This window comes from Thunnus maccoyii, chromosome 6 (assembly GCF_910596095.1).
Source record: "Thunnus maccoyii chromosome 6, fThuMac1.1, whole genome shotgun sequence".
Classification (NCBI taxonomy): Eukaryota; Metazoa; Chordata; class Actinopteri; order Scombriformes; family Scombridae; genus Thunnus; species Thunnus maccoyii.
Genome location: NC_056538.1, coordinates 25292565 through 25312946, shown reverse-complemented (window position 1 = coordinate 25312946; position 20382 = coordinate 25292565). Strand labels below are relative to the sequence as shown.

The window sequence follows — 20382 nt, the reverse complement described above, 5'->3', positions numbered from 1 at the left end:
TGAAAATGTTTTAATAAAAAACAAATTACATTTTCCAAAGAGCACTATCCTCCACCCTCCCCTCTCCAGCCTCTCTGGCTCTCTGTGATGATGGGATGATCATGGCTCAGCCTGCTTCATCCAGCCCATCACAGAATATGTGTAATACAGTAAGCCCTGGCTGTGCTGGTGCCCCTGCCTCTCTTCTCTCTGTCAGAGAAGCAGACAGGAGGCTTTGTTTAGCTGCAGACGGTATGAGCCGAAAAAAGCTCAGCGCCGAGCGCATTCATGAGCGCTATGTTAGGTGTCATGTGGTGAGAAAAACACACATCCTGCCCGACATAGCGACACTCAAAGCACAGCACATCTCCCGGAAAACTGTGACGTGGTGAGCAGCATTAAATCCATTCACAGAATAATGCCGTGCGCCCACACACTGACCAGAGTGAGATGACTTCATGTGTTGGCTCCATCTCCCGCTGTTCATGCCGCCCTGCTCGGGACCCTGCCTGCACAGTGCTCCATTCAGGGTTATGTTAGCGCAGCCTTCCTCATTAGAAAGTAATGCCACTGGACGGCTTATGCACCGTGGAGAGGAAACACCCAGCCTGTTCCGCTCCTCTCCAGTTATTTCTGTGAGAAATGTGGAGAGTGACGGACGCACCAACACAAACGTGGAAGCTGTGTCGGGACAGCCGATGGTGATGGCGTTCACGGACCACTCCGTCAGCTCGGCCCTTTTGATGCCGGCCCCCCTTGGGTGAATCTTCCATTTATGGAAGGTTTGGTGGCAGAGAGGGCCAAAGCAGAGAATCACAGCTTCCTGGCTGCCACCCCCAAGATGACTGCCCGTCCCCTGACACAGTTTCAGCTGCATGTCATTGGAGTGGATGGACAAAACACTGAGACTGGGTTATTCTCTTCAGTTCTGCCGTGTTCCTCCTCCATTCTCGGGCATCAAGGAGATAAATCTATCCTCCCAAGAGGAAATAAATTTTCTCTCCAAAAAGATCCAGGACCTGTTATTGAAACAGGCTGTCTCAGTCGTTTACTCCATGTACTTCCCAGTTCCCAAGAAGACAGGAGGTTTCAGACCCATTTTAGATCTTTGCATTCTTAACCAATGCATCGCCAGAAAGATGTTCCTCATGCTGACCATCAGGAGATTGCTGGAACTGATTCAATCAGCTGGTTCACCACCATCAACCTGAAAGACGCGTATTTTCACATCGAAGTCATTCCCCTGCTGCTGGAGAGTGTGAGACAAGAGCGGCTGTCGGTCATCCTGATAGTCCCGGATCGCCATTCAGTGCCGTGGTATGCAGAGATGACTCAGATGTTGGCAGCCCAGCCCTGGTCCATTCCCCAGGTGTGGGGTGCTTTGTCCCAGGAGGCGTGCTTGACAGGTGCACTGCCCCATTAGGCCAACCTCTCCGGGCTTGGCTCCTGAGAGGGATAGGCTGATGAGGGCTGAACTGTCGGCACCGGTTGTGCAGACTATCCAGGTAGTGAGAGCGGGATCCACAATTGCTTGCTACAAGGCAAAATTATTGGAATTCCAACGCTAGTGCAAGGAGAGGAGGCTGGACCCCCTGACATGTGCAGTGGGAGAGGTCCTCTCCTTTCTACTAGGGATGCATGATATTGGACTTTTTGCCGATATCCCATATTTCCAACTCATAGTGGCCAATTGCCGATGTCAATACTGATATATGCACATATTTTTTTCCAGCTGGCTGAGGAGACTATTTTGCATGCAAGCATAGATTGTACTAAGTATGATCAAGAAAGACAGTACATGAAGGAGGAACCTAGGAAGACTGGAGTTCAGGTGCTAAGCGTTAAATCTTTAACCCTTTGAAAACGAACATCCCGCGGGCAGCCCTAAACTGATGGCGGGGGATTGTTGTTCACATAGTCCAATTCAAATAGATCTAAAATAAAAACCATAACAGCTAGAGCTTTCATTCTTTTTGCAGCTGGAAGCTAAGGCTCTTATCTTTCACTTAATCACGTTGCTTGTGTCGGAAGATGATGACTTGATTACGTGTGGGTAATAACACCGGGTAAAACGTAGTGACAACGTGAGGTAGCGTGGTGGAGCAGAGTGGAGCAGAACGGAGAAGCAGGTCATGATGGCGAAGAAATGAGGAGGCTTTGGAGGTGCAGGTGGTGACCAAACAGAAGAGGTGCTTTCTTCTGATCCGGACTCCTTCTTCAGTGAAGACCATTTTGCTGAAGGCATCGATCCATATCAGGATATGTATGTATATGTATGATTATTATTTATTTATTTGTTTGTTTATTACATTTTAGAGGCATTTTGTCCTCCACCCCATGGTGATGCTGGGGAGGCAAAACTGCACCTCTTGTGCCCAGTACATGCGTTGGTTTGTTATGTTGAACGCATGGCCTCCTTTCAGTGAACTGAACAGCTGTTTGTGTGCTATGGAGGGGGTGTGGCTGGTGAGGCCCTATCCAAGAAGTGCCTAGCTAGTTGCCTTTGTGAGTACATCTCCCAAGCCTACAGTCAGGTGGGTAAGGATTCATAAGGTTCTATCTCTTGGACATGATGGGCTCCTTTTCAAGGTCTGTGCTCACAGGTTCAAGACTTGTGAAAAGGGGTGGTGTATGTGTCAACTGTAGTTCGCCTGACCCCCCCTGGGCAATTACACATCAGTATTCTCCCATGATCCAAGATGACTCTGGAAATGGGGTGTGCAGGGTGTTTGGTATATGACCAATGACCCCTGCGAGGTTAGGCCATTTTTTTCACTCAGCTCTGGTCCATGTTAACACTAGCACTGCCAAGATGGTCTGACAGACTGTTGGGGTTTCTATAATGCAAAAAACTCAGTTTAAATAAAAACTACAAGCCTTTCAGCTCATACTTTTCCTAAATATGTGTTTTTGATGTTTTCTGAAGCCTATAAGGTGCTAAAATAAAACACAAGATTTTTGAGCATTTATACCTCTGACTGCATTTACCATATTACACATTATTGCCATATATGGTAAGATTTTCCATTTCGCAGGGTTTGTTTTCACGCTCTATGAGTGGCTCTATGAGCATCTATCATATTTTTCAATGGTCAGTTTGCTGTTTTTTCATGTGTGGGAACTGTCTGGGGAGAGAGAGAAGTAGCTATTTTATTTATCCTATACGCCTGAAGTAGCTAGCTATTAAAACTACTACTGTTAAACTACTTTTGCCTAAAAGCAAAAGATCAGAAGAGGACACTGTTCAGGAGGCTATTATATTTTATATAATCAACACGTCATCAGGCGGGATGATTGTGATGATGATGTGTTTCTCCAGGGGGAATCCTGGACCTCCCAACTGTGTTTGTGCCCCAATCTTCTTTGTCTTCGATTAGGTATTAGGTCTTTCCGTGAGTGTAAAATAATTTTAACTAGTCTGAGGCACCAGTTTAGCGGTTTCGGGATCTGGGCAGTAGGTTTACATTGTTTATTTTCATACATCCATTATTTAGGCACCACATGGTAATTTGATTGTCTAGTTGGACGTCAGGTCTTATGAGTGGCTGCTAGTATTTCAACAGATAAGTTCAGCGCAACTAGGTAGGTTTTTATTTAGTTTCTTTCAGCTATTTTTCATCTGTAGTGAGTCAGTGGGAATCTGTTCAGTTAGGAAGTGTTTTGTTTGTTTCATAATTAGGCGCCACCCACAGCCCTTCCCTTTGTTCCTTGTCTCTCTTGATTCCTTATCTGGTTTTCTTGTGTTTAACTGCTAAGCAGAAAGCTTATACATTTTATTATTGTCTGTACACTAAACAATAAATGGCAGTCTGACTACATCAGCAGTATGTTGATTCTCTTATTACCAGACACCTGCAGGGTTGTAACAACGCAAACAATGAAATTACACGTGACAGTCTGGGAGACCGTTGTGGCACCTGTAGGGGGTGCTAGAATGCTGGCGGTCTTAGTGTAAACTGGACTGGGTTGGGCCCCCTACTTCTCCGCTAAGCGGCTGGGATTATAAAGTAGTAGGTGGACCACAGCAACTAACCTGTGGCTGGCCGGAATCAGTGAGGCAGTCTGATATTATGGCACGGCAGAGCTAACATTCATTGGAGAAAGTCCAGTAGAGGGCGGAGCCTGTGTGAGATAAAACGAAGGTTACGATATTGTAACCCTAGTTTTATAAGCACAGGGGAGCCCTCTACTGACAGACCCTGCCACTCCCACGCCGTCCACTGAAGTGGTTTTGGATGGTGAGCGGCAGAGAGACGCTTCTTATATAGGGTGTGGGACACACGTAATCAGTAGGCGTGTCCTGATTGGCTGGCTACGTACATTTCAGCGAGCGATTGCATGCGTGTGATTGTAGAGGAATATTACCCATAGAGTCCAGCAGAGGGCTCTGTCTGTGCTTATAGAACTAGGGTTACAATATTGTAACTTTTGTTTTACCAGAAGCCAAATTATCCACAGAGGTCTCCTCCTCTCAAGAACAAACAGACCCGGTGATTAAAACAGGTAAAAACACTGAATCAAGCAGTTTCGAGTAAAAGAAATCATTGTTTCTCCAACACTGTTTGGCAGGCACAGGACATCTGGAAGGGGGCTAGTCGAGCTGCTGCTAACGTTTGCTTGGCTTGTTTCTCTGATAACTTAATATCCAGGCATCTGATGACTAAAATCCTTCATTAGATTCAAAGATATAGTTAACCCTTAGGAGTCGCCGATCACGCCGGCGTGATCAAATGACGTGTCTGTTTCAGGATACCACAACATAAAAACAAAGTCCCATTGAGTATTGCCATCAACATCCCTAGAAAGTGGGAGCTTGAAACTGTATGCCAGTTTTTGTTTGGTGTTGATAGACCAAGTAAAACCGGAGATATGCTGATATAAAATCATGTTTACTCATGCGTAAAAGCGTGCGAGACGGGATGGGGCAGACGCTACATTTATTCAAGAGAGAGAGGCAAGAGAGAAGCGGGAGAGAGACGCGAGAGAATTAAAATGACCAAGATCTAAAAATTTAGTGTAAAAATGTGGCTTAAAACTGAATAAAAGTCAATTTATGACAGTTTCTGCTGGACAACTACAACGTCAACGTATTATCTTGTATGCATATACTCTTTGGTAGACACCATTGTGGCGGAAAACCACAACACTGACGCATGCATCTTGTGCATGTATACTCTGTGGTAGAGGAGATATGACGCCATTGACAGGCAACCAAGTGAAACGGACCATTACCTTGATTCAAATTATGGGTATTATCTCTGGGTTTGAAAATTGTTGGAAACATTTGGGATAATATAAGTACATAATTGAACAAATCAATGATGACAGTGTCCATTACCTGCATAAACATCTGATGATATGCCTGTTGCTGGGCTTTGGTAGAGGAGATATGACGCCATTGACAGGCAACCAAGTGAAACGGACCATTACCTTGATTCAAATTATGGATTTCTCTGGGTTGGAAAATTGTTGGAAACATTTGGGATCATGTAAGTATATAACTGAACAAATTATATAACATAGGTGTAGTCGTTTTTAGACATTTTAATGTGGAATAGTTACATATTATGGCTTTAAATGAATATGACAATATAGTGTGAGTCATAATCCAGAGTTTTCTGTTTATTTTTCAGTACAAACAACTAAGAGTTCCACTGTGAGGACAGAGAATATTATGCACAAGTGTATTTGGTATAGTTTGATTAATCATGACTGAGGTAAATCTGACAAGAATTGTGATATTAGTTTTAGGTGATATCGTCGAGCCCTACTTTGCAGATAAATGACTGTATCTAGGATATAAGACTTCAGATGTTGCTATTTAGAATAAGCTAACTACCTAGTAGCTCAAATTGGCTGTCATCAGTATCCAGTGTGATTGGACAATGGGGCTGTCCAATGAAAACTTACCGTTCAGCTGAGCCTTAAAACCTTAAATCCTAGAAGCTGTTTGGTAAACTCCATTGTTGGTTTTAGTGAAAGCTGTTCCACTGAGCTCAGGTGGAGTTACATTTTTCAAATCTGACAACAACTGGCTGTTTATGATATATATTGAATGATCTTTTGCTTTAAGAAGAGTATTTTCACCAACTTCTTTTTTGCTATTTTGGTCATCTTGATATTTTGTTGAATATGCCTTTACAGAATGCTTCAATCAAAGTAACAGAATTTATTATAGGTGGTTTTGAGAAAACTGAAAAGCCTTTTGTGGTTGGTGTGGTTATATTAATTACCTATGTTCTTGCTGTATTAGCCAATATAATTAACATCCTCTTCATCATATATGACAAACGATTACACAAACCAATGTATCTTCTGATTTGCAATCTTGCTGTTGTTGATATACTGTACACCTCCAGTGCCAGCCCAACAATGATTGGGGTTCTAGTTGCTGGTGTTAAAACCATATCCTATGTGCCATGCTTCATTGAAATGTTTGCTTTCCACTTGGGAGGGATAATGGAGATGTTTGCTTTATCAATTATGGCATTTGATCGATTGATTGCTATTAGTTGTCCTTTTAAGTGCCACAGTTATTTAACAAATGTGCGCACTCTTGTCCTTACATATATCCTGTGGATTGTTGCCTGTGGTATTATGTCCGGTATATCAGCAACTCTGCTACCTCTCCCTCACTGCCACTCAAAGCTGAAGTATACTTTCTGTGACTATCCTGCCATAATAAGAACTACATGTGTTGATCCCAGACCCTTCTTCAATCTGGTTACTGTCATAGTGTTTTTTATTTTATTTTTCACTTTCACGTTTATTTGCCTGTCATACATTTTGATGATATTTTTTGTCAAATTATCCTCAAATAGTAACAAAAGGAAAATGGGCAGCACTTGTTTGAGTCACTTGGTTGTGGTAATGTGTTTTTACTGTCCAGTATTTATTAGCGTTGTCTTGACCAGGATGGGTGTGGTATTAACTCTCGAGGCTCGCCATGGCCTAACAATCGGGGCCATCCTTGGTCCATCTCTTGTAAATCCTTTTGTGTACTGTCTTAGGACAAAAGAAATTAGATGTAAGATCTTGGGAATTTTCAAAAGCAGTTGAGACATTTCAGTAGATCCTCATGAATTGTCAATTTGTTAATACTTTATTATGGAAGATGCATCCTTTTATGATCTAAGTATTATGATAAAATGATGGAATCATTCATCCATGTATTTTCTGAACTGTTAAACCTGTTCAGGGTTGTAATGGACAGAAGCTTATCCCAACAAACATTGGCTGAGAAGCAGTCTACATCCCGGACAGGTCTGAAATCTGTAGACAAACACAGTCACACTCACAAGTTCACATGCCAGCAAGTTCCAGTTAACAAAACCTGCACGTCTTTTGACTGTGGGAGGAAACTGGAGGAAACCCACACAGAGCCAAGGAAAAACATGCAAACTCTCTCACAACTTCCCCCTGCCACTTGATGGAATATATTATGAAGCAAATATGTTGTATATCAAAAGCTTTATTTGTTTTTTTCAGTGCTTTTCAATATATCAAATTCACACTTACAAACATTACTTATTGTCTGTAACTATGTCTATGCCAATAAACTATATGCTGCTGTAAGTGTTCACAAACTTTCCTCAAACCGTTAAAAAAGCAATCATGGTAAAAAGAACTGGTGAGTTAAGGATGTTGAGGTTAATTTTTAATTCAAAACCTTTAAATTAAAAAATTATCAAATTTAGGGTGGTTGAGGTTGTATACTTGTGCTTATCATCTAAATTCCCACATTTGGCAAAATATTCTTCTGAACCAGAGAAATAAAGTGGAACTCCCCATTTGCTGTGTCTAACTAGAAGAAGTTGCCTGAGGTCCAGAAGATTTTCATCAGCTCTAATCCTTAAAATATGGCCAATACTTAGTGAGATTTGTGAAGTCTGTGTCAGCACTGATCAAGGCATCTCTTGAGCGATCCATATCATCTATAGTATATGAAGCCATATTCAGTTTGATCCTTTTTTCACTGAAACCTTTTGCTTATTTGGTTGTTTTTCAATCTTCTACTTCAGTCTTTATGGAAAACCTGCTAAAGTGCCTCCTGCATTTGCTTCTTTAATGTATATACAGTATATAATTTAGCCTTGATTACCCTTGTATTAGGATTTTACTTTGTAGGGCATTTGCAGGATTTGTTTGCATATTTGTTTGGGATCTTAAATCCATGTGTTAGCAGTACTGTATAAGAGCTTTATTTCTGGGATGGGGTCTAGTAAACTGGTGGTTTTTGAAAGGCAGTGTTTATTGCACAGGCCAGCTTCAAGCTATCAGACAAGAACTTAATTAGATACCAATTTTGTCTCACAGGCTGAATTGTCCATTTTCTTGTTAGTTTCATTGTGCAAACGGCTACAAATTACTGTCATTGTCACCTTCAATCTGCTATATTTAAAAAGTGACCCAAATGATAACAATGTACATGTGTGGCCAACAGTAAACTATGTACATACTATAAACATTATCAAGTAATATACAGTAAATCAGGGAAAATAGGATTATCGTTGAGTGGGTGTATAACCCTCTATAAAAACAATAACAAATTTGTTTTATACATCTACTGCATGGTAATTCAATATTTGCTAGGTGTGAGCAATTCTCTGGTTTTGGAGCCAGTTCACCTTCAATGTCAGTGGGTGGTTGCATTAGCTGCTGAAACACTGGCATAGTTGCAGGCATCATTCATTGGGCCACAGGTGGCATGGACTGCTGTGGCACAGGGGAGTTATTCATAGGCCCGGCACTAGCAGTGGTTGACCCCACTGGAGCTGGATGAATCCCGTGTGGTGATTATGGGTGCATTTGTTGACCAGGACACAAAGCAATGATGACAGTGTCCATTAGCTGCATAAACATCTGATGATTTGCGTGTTGCTGGGCTTTGGTAGAGGAGATATGACGCCATTGACAGGCAACCAAGTGAAACGGACCATTACCTTGATTCAAATTATGGATTTCTCTGGGTTGGAAAATTGTTGGAAACATTTGGGATAATGTAAGTATATAAATGAACAAATGATATAACATAGGTCTAGTCGCTTTTAGACATTTTAATGCGGAATAGTTACATATTATGGCTTTAAATAAATATGACAATATACTGTAAGTCATAATCCAGAGTTTTCTTGTTTATTTTTCAGTACAAACAACTAAGAGTTCCACTGTGATGACAGATAATATTGTGCACAAGTGTATTTGATAAGGTATAGTTTGATTAATCATGACTGAGGTAAATGTGACAATTAATTGTGATATTTATTTTATGTGATATTGTCCAGCCGTATTTTGCAGATAAATGACTATCTAGGATATAGGATTCCAGATGTTGATAATAAGAATAAACTAACTAGTTAGTAGCTCAAATTAGCTGGCATCAGTATCCAGTGTGATTGGACAATGGGGCTGTCCAATGAAAACTTACCGTTCAGCTGAGCCTTAACACCTTAAATCCTAGAAGCTGCTTGGTAAACTCCATTGTTAGTTTTAGAGAGAGCTGTTTGACTGAGCTCAGGTGGAGTTACATTTTTCAAATCTGATTACAACTGGCTGTTTATGATATATATTGAATGATCTTTTGCTTTAAGAAGAGTATTTTCATCAACTTCTTTTTTGCTATTTTTGTCATCTTGATATTTTGTTGAATATGCCTTTACAGAATGCTTCAATCAAAGTAACAGAATTTATTATAGGTGGTTTTGACAAAACTGAAAAGCCTTTTGTGGTTGGTGTGGTTATATTAATTGCCTATGTTCTTGCTGTATTAGCAAATATAATTAACATCCTCTTCATCATATATGACAAGCGATTACACAAACCAATGTATCTTCTGATTTGCAATCTTGCTGTTGTTGATATACTGTACACCTCCAGTGCCAGCCCAACAATGATTGGGGTTCTAGTTGCTGGTGTTAAAACCATATCCTATGTGCCATGCTTCATTGAAATGTTTGCTTTCCACTTGGGAGGGATAATGGAGACATTTGCTTTATCAATTATGGCATTTGATCGATTGATTGCTATTAGTTGTCCTTTTAAGTACCACAGTTATTTAACAAATGTGCGCACTCTTGTCCTTACATATATCCTGTGGATTGTTGCCTGTGGTATTATGTCCGGTATGTCAGCAACTCTGCTACCTCTCCCTCACTGCCACTCAAAGCTGAGGTATACTTTCTGTGACTATCCTGCCATAATAAGAACTACGTGTGTTGATCCCAGACCCTACTTCAATCTGGTTACTGTCATAGTGTTTTTTATTTTATTTTTCACTTTCACATTTATTTGCCTGTCATACATTTTGATGATATTTTTTGTCAAATTATCCTCAAATAGTAACAAAAGGAAAATGGGCAGCACTTGTTTGAGTCACTTGGTTGTGGTAACGTGTTATTACTGTCCAGTATTTATTAGCGTTGTCTTGACCAGGATGGGTGTGGTATTAACTCTCGAGGCTCGCCATGGCCTAACAATCGGGGCCATCCTTGGTCCATCTCTTGTAAATCCTTTTGTGTACTGTCTTAGGACAAAAGAAATTAGATGTAAGATCTTGGGAATTTTCAAAAGCAGTTGAGACATTTCAGTAGATCCTCATGAATTGTCAATTTGTTAATACTTTATTATGGAAGATGCATCCTTTTATGATCTAAGTATTATGATAAAATGATGGAATCATTCATCCATGTATTTTCTGAACTGTTAATCCTGTTCAGGGTTGTAATGGACAGAAGCTTATCCCAACAAACATTGGCTGAGAAGCAGTCTACATCCCGTACAGGTCTGAAATCTGTTGACAAACACAGTCACACTCATATGTTCACATGCTAGCAAGTTCCAGTTAACAAAATCTGCATGTCTTTTGACTGCGGGAGGAAACTGGAGGAAACCCACACAGAGCCAAGGAAAAACATGCAAAGTCTCTCACAACTTCCCCCTGCCACTTGATGGAATATATTATGAAACAAATATGTTGTATACCATAAGCTTTATTTGTTTTTTTCAGTGCTTTTCAATTTACCAAATTCATACTTACAAACATTACTTATTATCTGTAACTATGTCTATGCCAATAAACTATATGCTGCTGTAGGTGTTTACAAACTTTCCTCAAACCTTTAAAAAAGCAATCATGGCAAAAAGAACTGGTGAGTTAAGGATGTTGAGGTTAATTTTTAATTCAGAACCTCCAAATTATATAAAATTCAAATTCAGGGATGTTGAGGCTGTGTGCTTGTGCTTCTCATCTACATTTCCACATTTGGCAAAATATTTTTCTAAGCCAGAGAAGTAAAGTGGAACTCCCCATTTGCTGTGTCTAACTAGAAGAAGTTGCCTGAGGTCCAGAAGATTTTCATCAGCTCTAATCCTTAAAATATGGCCAATACTTAGTGAGATTTGTGAAGTCTGTGTCAGCACTGATCAAGGCATCTCTTGAGCGATCCATATCATCTATAGTATATAAAGCCATATTCAGTTTGATCCTTTTTTCACTGAAACCTTTGCTTATTTGGTTGTTTTTCAATCTTCTACTTCAGTCTTTATGGAAAACTTGCAAAAGCGCTTCCCGCATTTGCTTCTTTAATGTATATACAGTACATAATTTAGCCTTGATTACCCTTGTATTAGGATTTTACTTTGTAGAACATTTGCAGGATTTGTTTGCATATTTGTTTGAGATCTTAAAGCCATGTGTTAGCAGTACTTTATAAGAGCTTTATTTCTGGGATGGGATCTGGAAACTGGTGGTTTTTGAAAGGCAGTGTTTATTGCACAGGCCAGCTTCAAGCTATCTGACAAGAACTTAATCAGATACCAGTTTTGTCTCACAGGCTGAATTGTCCATTTTCTTGTTAGTTTAATTGTGCAAACGGCTACAAATTACTGTCATTGTCACCTTCAATCTGCTATATTTAAAAAGTGACCCAAATGATAACACAACAATGTACATGTGTTGCCAACAGTAAACTATGTATATACTATAAACATTATCAAGTAATATACAGTAAATCAGGGAAAATAGGATTATCGTTGAGTGGGTGTATAACCCTCTATAAAAACAATAACAAATTTGTTTTATACATCTACTGCATGGTAATTCAATATTTGCTAGGTGTGAGCAATTCTCTGGTTTCTCTTCAATGTCAGTGGGTGGTTGCATTAGCTGCTGAAACACTGGCATAGTTGCAGGCATCATTCATTGGGCCACAGGTGGCATGGACTGCTGTGGCACAGGGGTTATTCATAGGCCAGGCACTAGCAGTGGTTGACCTCACTGGAACTGGATGAATCCCGTGTGGTGATTATGGGTGCATTTGTTGACCAGGACACAAAGCAATGATGACAGTGTCCATTAGCTGCATAAACATCTGATGATATGCCTGTTGCTGGGCTTGCATGGAATCTCCTATCCTCTGCTTCCCGTTGTGCCCACAATATTTTGTCAAAAGCTTCGTTTTCCTGTTTTCGAAGTTTCTGCTCAGCTTGATATATTTCCACTAGCTGCCTTCTCTGTTGAGCTGTGTAAGCCTGTAGTCCACTATCAAGTAAACTAGTTTTGGCCTTGCACTTCCTTGCTTCAGCCCCAGGAATGGCCAGCCTTTCACTGATTCCTACACTTTGCCCATCCTAGCCCTGCACTGATGACCTCTTTATAAGGGGATGTGCTCTGAGGTGCAACAGTTGGCTCGCTGTCTTCGGTGATGGGTATTAAAACATTGTTTGCAGTATGGCAGGGCAATTTTTCAAACCAACCTTATTTTAGTCATATAGACATGTTCCATGAATTCATTCCTTCATACAGAATTTCCACCTGCAGTTCAAAGCGATGTATTTAACCATATGTGTTCAGTGAAGATGAAACAACTCAAGTCAAGAGAAATGCAGCTGGGCAGAGGTGCAGATGAGAACAAGCTGGTACAGAAAAAAGATGTTTTGTCAGTCATATGGGAACACTTTGGCTTCATTCAACACGATATAGGACAAAACTAAGCTTCTTGTGCGAATGTGTGATGCGAGTGTGTGGGACAGACAGAGAAAGAGGTTGCACTCAAGACAGGCATGCAGGTATGCTGGATGTTAGCAATGAACTGTAAATGTAGCACAGAATCTTCAGTATTAGCTACAGTTTGTCAAAAAAGAAATGCTACAACTCTTCAACAACCAAGTGAAGTTCACTAGTTTTGTTTACCAGCAGAAGAATATGTTGACAGCTACAACTTAGCCCTGAGTCTGTAAAGCATTCAGCTTCCTGACCACTTCCTCTGGGAAGCTGGGGCTCATTCATCTGTTACAAAAGCATTTGTTGAAATAATGTCACTCTAAAAGATCTGGCTAATAAGCAAATGAGAAAATTCCTGAAAGTGTTATTCAAATTTATTTATATTGCTTATTTTGACATTTGCAAGATAAGTTAAATGGCTATATTTTACTTTGAATTTCCTATTTTAGCAAAAAAATATCTACAATTGTTCTTATATGTTAAACACACAGTATGTAATTTCTAACGCTAGGGGTCTCTCAATTAAAACAATAAGAAAAGATGGAGTTTGATGACGTTGTGAAGTAGTTTGGGAGTTGTTGTCTTCATTGTTAAACAACCAGCTTCTCCAGGTTAGGATTACCTCAGTGTTCATCGTTCAGGATGTTCTATCTCACACAGGCTCCGCCCTCTACTGGACTCTATGGGTAATACTCCTCTCCAATCACACACAATCACTCACTGAAATTTGTATGTACGTAGCCGGCTTATCAGGATGCGCCTACCAATTACGTGCACAATTACGTCCCGCACCCTACGTAAGCAGCGTCTTGCTGTCTCTCACCGTACTCTCTTCTTCAACGACGGCCAATCAGCTTGCTGATCTCTTTTTTGTCCAGGGATGGAGTTGCCAGTAATTGCTCACTCCTGCCCGCTGTGTCCCGTCCTTATCACCGCCACCACCACCGCCGCTGCCAGACATTACTTCTGCTTTGAGTGCTTTGGATGGGACCATGCAGAGGCATGATGCAGCCACCGCCCTGTGTACTCTGCTGGGTGCTTCCTTCAGATTAACGCTAGAAGCGGAAGGAACATTTTCAACATTGTCACGTCTCATTCCGCTGTGACGAGAGCTGGCCAGAGCTTGAGATAGAGCTCCGTGGGAAAGATGAAATTACCATTTACCCTGGCACTCTGCTGCCACTGCTGTCAAATGCCTCAGCTAAGACACTCCGAGCAGCTTCTCCCATGGATGAGGAAGACAGTCTCTCATCTGTCTCAGCAACTTCGCTGACCTACGGAAATCTGCCGCCACTGTCCGTTTGCCTGGATTTCCTGAAAGTTATGACCATGGTAGCTGAGCGTGTTGGGTTCCCTTGCCCCCCCCATTCCCTCTCAAACCGGTCAGCCCATGAAGGATTTGGATCAGCCAGCGCAGCACATGTCCTTGGGAAACTGTAACGCGGTGAGTAGAATTATATGTATTCACAGGAATAATGCTGCACGCCCACACACTGACCGGAGCGAGATGATTTCATGTGTCAGCTCTGTCTCCTGCTGTTCACGTGGCCCTGCTCAGGACCAGCATACACAATGCTGCACTCAGGATTATGCTAGCGCAGCTGACGCCATTACTTCCTCATTAGAAGGTAACATTGTGGTAGAGAGAAATGTGGAGTGACGGACACACCAACACAAACACAGAAGCTGTGTTAGGACAGCTAATGGTGATGCGTTCACGGACCACTCCGTCAGCTCAGCCCTTTTGGTACCAGCCCCTTTTGGGCCAATCTTCCATTTATGAAAGGTTTTTGCGGTGGAGAGGGCCAAAGCAGAGTTTCACAGCTTCCTGGCTGCCGCCCCCCAGATGACCACCTGTCCCCTGACACAGTTTTGCAAGGAATGCTGTCACAGCTGTGTGTTGTCAGAGTGGATGTATAAAACACTGAGACTGGGTTATTCTTTTCAGTTCTCCTGTGTTCCTTCTCTGTTCTCAGGCATCAAAGAGATAAATCTGTCCTTCCAAGAGGAAATAGATTTTCTCTCTAAAGGAACTCAGGACCTGTTAAAAAACAGGCTGTCATGGTCTTTCCCACTCACAACAGACAGAAGGGATTTTACTCCACATACTTCTTGGTTCCCAAGAAGACAGGAGATTTCATACCCATTGTAGATCTTCACACTCTGAACCAATGCATCGCCAGAAAGATGTTCCTCATGCTGACCATCAGGAGATTGCTGGAATCTATTCAATCAGCTGGTTCACCACCATCGACCTGAAAGTCTATTTTCATGTCGAGGTGGTGCCAAAACACAGGAAGTTCCTGCATTTTGCCTTCCAGGGGATAGCAGTAGTAGTACAACAGGCTACCTTTCGGCTACTCCCTGGCTCCCGGTATTGGACCTCATTGTCATGACCAGGTCCAGAGAACGGGCCATTTTCCACACTGCCAGATTGGTGCTGCACGTAACTCAGTTAGACTTTGCCATCAACTGGAAGATGAGTGCTCCCCAGCCATGCCAGCAAGTGCAATATCTGGGGGTTGTGCTTGATTCAGCCAGGCTGTGGGCTGCTCTGTTGGAACCCAGACGGACAGCCCTGCAGCAGGCAGTCCTTAGACTGCAGTGGGGAGTGGCACTGACAGCTTTGACTGTCATGCAGGAATTTGGGCTCATGGTAGCAGGCCATCCAGCCGTTCCATTGGGGCTCCTGCACATGTGCCGCCTGCAACGGTGGTTAGCCAGCCTGCGCTTGGATCCACAGAGGCACAAGCATCACTTGGTGAACGTCCCCCTATCAGTGCAGGAGGACCTGCACTACTGGGGGTCCCTGCAGCATCTGTTGGCAGACACACCGCTAGGCCAAATGACTTCCTGCATAGCAGTGTTCACAGATGCATCCCTGACAGGGTGTGGGGGGGGGGGGGGGGGGGCACCTGTCTGGGGAGAGCGATAGGTGGTGTGTGGCCTTCAGGGGAAAACCAACACAACCTCCTCGAACTTCAGGTGGTGCTCCTGGTTCTCTAACACTTCCTGTCTCTGGTTCAGGGGAGACATGGAGACACGACAACCGCACCACAGTCGCCTACATCAACAGGCAGGATGGAGTCAGGTCCGCAGCCCTGTTGAAGATAGTGGAGAACCTGTTGGTGTGGGCCTCAGAACACCCTCTATCTCTGAGAGCCCTCCATGTTCGGGGTCTGGAGAACAGGGGCGCCGACCTCATATCGAGGGACAGCCCTTTGCCAGACGAGTGGGTGCTGCATCCCAGGTTGGTGTAGCAGATTTGGAACTGGTTCGGGAGAGTGGACCTGTTAGCCAGTCAAAACAACACCCACTGCCCGCTCTTGTTCTCCCTGACACCGCATAACAATCCACCCTTGGGGGTGGATGCATTTGCACACATTCCAATGGCCAAGAATGCTGCTTTACGCCTTTCCCCCTCTTTGTCTCATTCCACTGCTGATTAAAACAGGTAAAAATACTGGATAAAGCAGTTTCACGTAAAGAAAAAAAAATCAGTGTTCCTCTGACGCAGGCACAGGATGTACAGGAGGGGCCTGTTGGCCAAGCTGCTGCTAACGTTTGCTCAGCTTGTTTCTCTGATAACTTAAGATCCAGCCGTTCAGCGTGTTTTTACTGTGAGCCAAATTATCCACAGCGGTCTCCTCCTCTCCAAAGCAAACATACATGTGGAATAAAACTCGTAAAGACACTGAATAAAGCAGTTTCACATAAAAAAAATCATTGTTTCTCTGATGATGTTTGGTGGGCACAGGACGTCCGAGAGGGGCTGCTAGTTGAGCTGCTGCTAACATTTGCTTGGCTTGTTTCTCTGATAACTTAAGATCCAGACGTCCGATGACTAAAATCCTTCATCAGGTTCAAAGACATAGTTAAAAAACCACCAAGATCTAAAAATTTATCGTAAAAATGTGGCTTAAAACTGAATAAAAGTCAATTTATGACAGTTTCTGGCGCACAACCACAACGCCCACCAAGTATTATCTTGTATGCATATACTCTTTGGTAGACGCCATTGTGGTGGACAACCACAACACCAACATATGCATCTTGAGCACGTATACTCTTTGGTAGAGGAGATATGACGCCATTGACAGGCGACCAAATAAAATTGACCATTACCTTGATTCAAATTATGGATTTCTCAGGATTATTTCCAAATTGTTGGAAACATTTGGGATAATGTAAGTATATAACTGAACAAATTATATAACATAGGTCTAGTCGCTTTTAGACATTTTAATGCGTAATAGTTACATATTATGGCTTTAAATAAATATGACAATATACTGTAAGTCATAATCCAGAGTTTTCTTGTTTATTTTTCAGTACAAACAACTAAGAGTTCCACTGTGATGACAGATAATAATGTGCACAAGTGTATTTAATAAGGTATAGTTTGATTAATCATGACTGAGGTAAATGTGACAATTAATTGTGATATTTATTTTATGTGATATTGTCCAGCCGTATTTTGCAGATAAACGACTATCTAGGATATAGAATTTCAGATGTTGATAATTAGAATAAACTAACTAACTAGTAGCTCAAATTAGCTGGCATCAGTATCCAATGTGATTGGACAATGGGGCTGTCCAATGAAAACTTACCGTTCAGCTGAGCCTTAACACCTTAAATCCTGGAAGCTGCTTGGTAAACTCCATTGTTGGTTTTAGAGAAAGCTGTTCGACTGAGCTCAGGTGGAGTTACATTTTTCAAATCTGATTACAACTGGCTGTTTATGATATATATTGAATGATCTTTTGCTTTAAGAAGAGTATTTTCATCAACTTCTTTTTTGCTATTTTTGTCATCTTGATATTTTGTTGAATATGCCTTTACAGAATGCTTCAATCAAAGTAACAGAATTTATTATAGGTGGTTTTGACAAAACTGAAAAGCCTTTTGTGGTTGGTGTGGTTATATTAATTACCTATGTTCTTGCTGTATTAGCCAATATAATGAACATCCTCTTCATCATATATGACAAGCGATTACACAAACCAATGTATCTTCTGATTTGCAATCTTGCTGTTGTTGATATACTGTACACCTCCAGTGCCAGTCCAACAATGATTGGGGTTCTAGTTGCTGGTGTTAAAACCATATCCTATGTGCCATGCTTCATTGAAATGTTTGCTTTCCACTTGGGAGGGGTAATGGAGACATTTGCTTTATCGATTATGGCATTTGATCGATTGATTGCTATTAGTTGTCCATTTAAGTACCACAGTTATTTAACAAATGTGCGCACTCTTGTCCTTACATATATCCTGTGGATTGTTGCCTGTGCTATTGTGTCCAGTATTTCAGCAACTCTGCTATATCTCCCTCACTGCTACTCAAAGCTGAAGTACAGTTTCTGTGACTATCCTGCCATAATACGAACTACATGTGTTGATCCCACACCCTATTTCAATGAAGCGTCCATCATAGTGTTTTTAATTTTATTTTTCACTTTCACATTTATTTGCCTGTCATACATTTTGATCATATTTTTTGTTAAAGTATCCACAAATAGTAACAAAAGGAAAATGGGCAGCACTTGTTTGAGTCACTTGGTTGTGGTAACGTGTTATTACTGTCCAGTATTTATTCTCATGGTCTTGACCAGGTTGGGTGTGGTATTAACTCTTGAGGCTCGCCATGGCTTAATGATCGGGACCATCCTTGGTCCATCTCTTGTAAATCCTTTTGTGTACTGTCTTAGGACAAAAGAAATTAGATGTAAGATTTTTGGAATTTTCAAAAACAGCTGAGACATTTCAGTAGATCCTCATGAATTGTCAATTTGTTAATACTTTATTATGGAAGATGCATCCTTTTATGGTATAAGTATTTTGTTAAAATGACTGAATGATTCATCCATGTATTTTATGAACTGTTAATCCTGTTCAGGGTTGTAATGGACAGAATCTTATCCCAACAAACATTGGGTGAGAGGCAGTCTCCATCCCTGACAGGTCTGCAATCTATTGACAAACACAGTCACACTCACATGTTCACATGCCAGCAATTTAGACTGTCTTCTTAACCTAACCTGCATGTCTTTTGACTGTGAGAGGAAACTGGAGGAAACCCACACAGAACCAAGGAAAAACATGCAAACTCTGTCACAGCTTCCCCCTGCCACTTGATGGAATATATTATGAAGCAAATATGTTGTATAACATAAGCTTTATTTGTTTTTTTCAGTGGTTTTCAATATACCAAATGCATACTTACAAGCTTTACTTATTGTCTGTAACTATGTTTATGTCAATAAACTGTATGTTGCTTTAGGTGTTTGCAAACTTTCATAAAACTTTTTAAAAAAGTAATCATGGTAAAAAGAACTGATGAGTTAAGGATGTTGAAGTTAATTTTTAATTCAGAACCTTTAAATTAAAAAAAAAAAAATCAAATTCATATTCAGTTTGATCCTTTTTTCACTTAAACCTTTTGCTTATTTGGTTGTTTTTCAATCTTCTACTTCAGTCTTTATGGAAAACATGCAAAAGCGCTTCCTGCATTTGCTTCTTTAATATATATACAGTACATAATTTAGCCTTGATTACCCTTATATTCGGATTTTACTTTGTAGAACATTTGCAAGATTTTTTTGCATATTTGTTTTAGATCTTAAAGCCATGTGTTAGCATTAGTTTATAAGAACTTTATTTCTGAGATGGGGTCTGGAAAACTGGTGGCTTATTGCACAGGCCAGCTTCAGGCTATCTGACAAGAACTTAATTAGATACCAGTTCTGTCTCACAGTCTGACTTGTCCATTCCCTTGTTAGTTTCATCGTGCAAACGGCTACAAATTACTGTCATCATCACCTTGAATCTGCTATATTAAAAAAAGTGACCCATTCATTGGGCCACAGGTGGCATGGACTGCTGTGGCACAGGGGAGTTATTCATAGGCCCGGCACTAGCAGTGGTTGACCCCACTGGAGCTGGATGAATTCTGTGTGGTGATTATGGGTGCATTTGTTGACCAGGACACAAAGCAATGATGACAGTGTCCATTAGCTGCATAAACATCTGATGATATGCCTGTTGCTGGGCTTGCATGGAGTCTCCTTTCATCTGCTTCCCGTTGTGCCCACAATATTTTGTCAAAAGCTTCATTCTCCTATTTTTGAAGTTTCTGCTCAGCTTGATACATTTCCACTAGCTGCCTTCTCTGTTGAGCTGTGTAAGCCTGTAGTCCACTATCAAGTAAACTAGTTTTGGCCTTGCACTTCCTTGCCTTTCACTGATTCCTACACTCTGCCCATCCTAGCCCTGCATTGATGACATCTTTAAAAGGGGATGTGCTCTGAGGTGCAACCATTGCCTCGCTGTCTTCAGTGATGGGTATTAAAAAATTGTTTGCAGTATGGCAGGGCAACTTTTCAAACCAACCTTATTTTA

General features: G+C 41.4%; 1 protein-coding gene across 1 annotated transcript; it reads left to right on the top strand.

Moving 5' to 3' along the window:
- The first annotated feature begins 17277 nt into the window (after window positions 1-17277).
- Window positions 17278-19343, top strand: LOC121899252 (olfactory receptor 10G4-like). The gene has a single exon (XM_042414950.1). It carries the CDS (start codon window positions 17815-17817, stop codon window positions 18739-18741), a length of 927 nt encoding a protein of 308 aa, XP_042270884.1. The 5' UTR covers window positions 17278-17814; the 3' UTR covers window positions 18742-19343.
- The last annotated feature ends 1039 nt before the right edge of the window (window positions 19344-20382 follow it).

Bases quoted from the DNA above. Each gene is read 5' to 3' on its own strand.
- LOC121899252 (XM_042414950.1), top strand. From the start codon at position 17,815: ATGCCTTTACAGAATGCTTCAATCAAAGTAACAGAATTTATTATAGGT.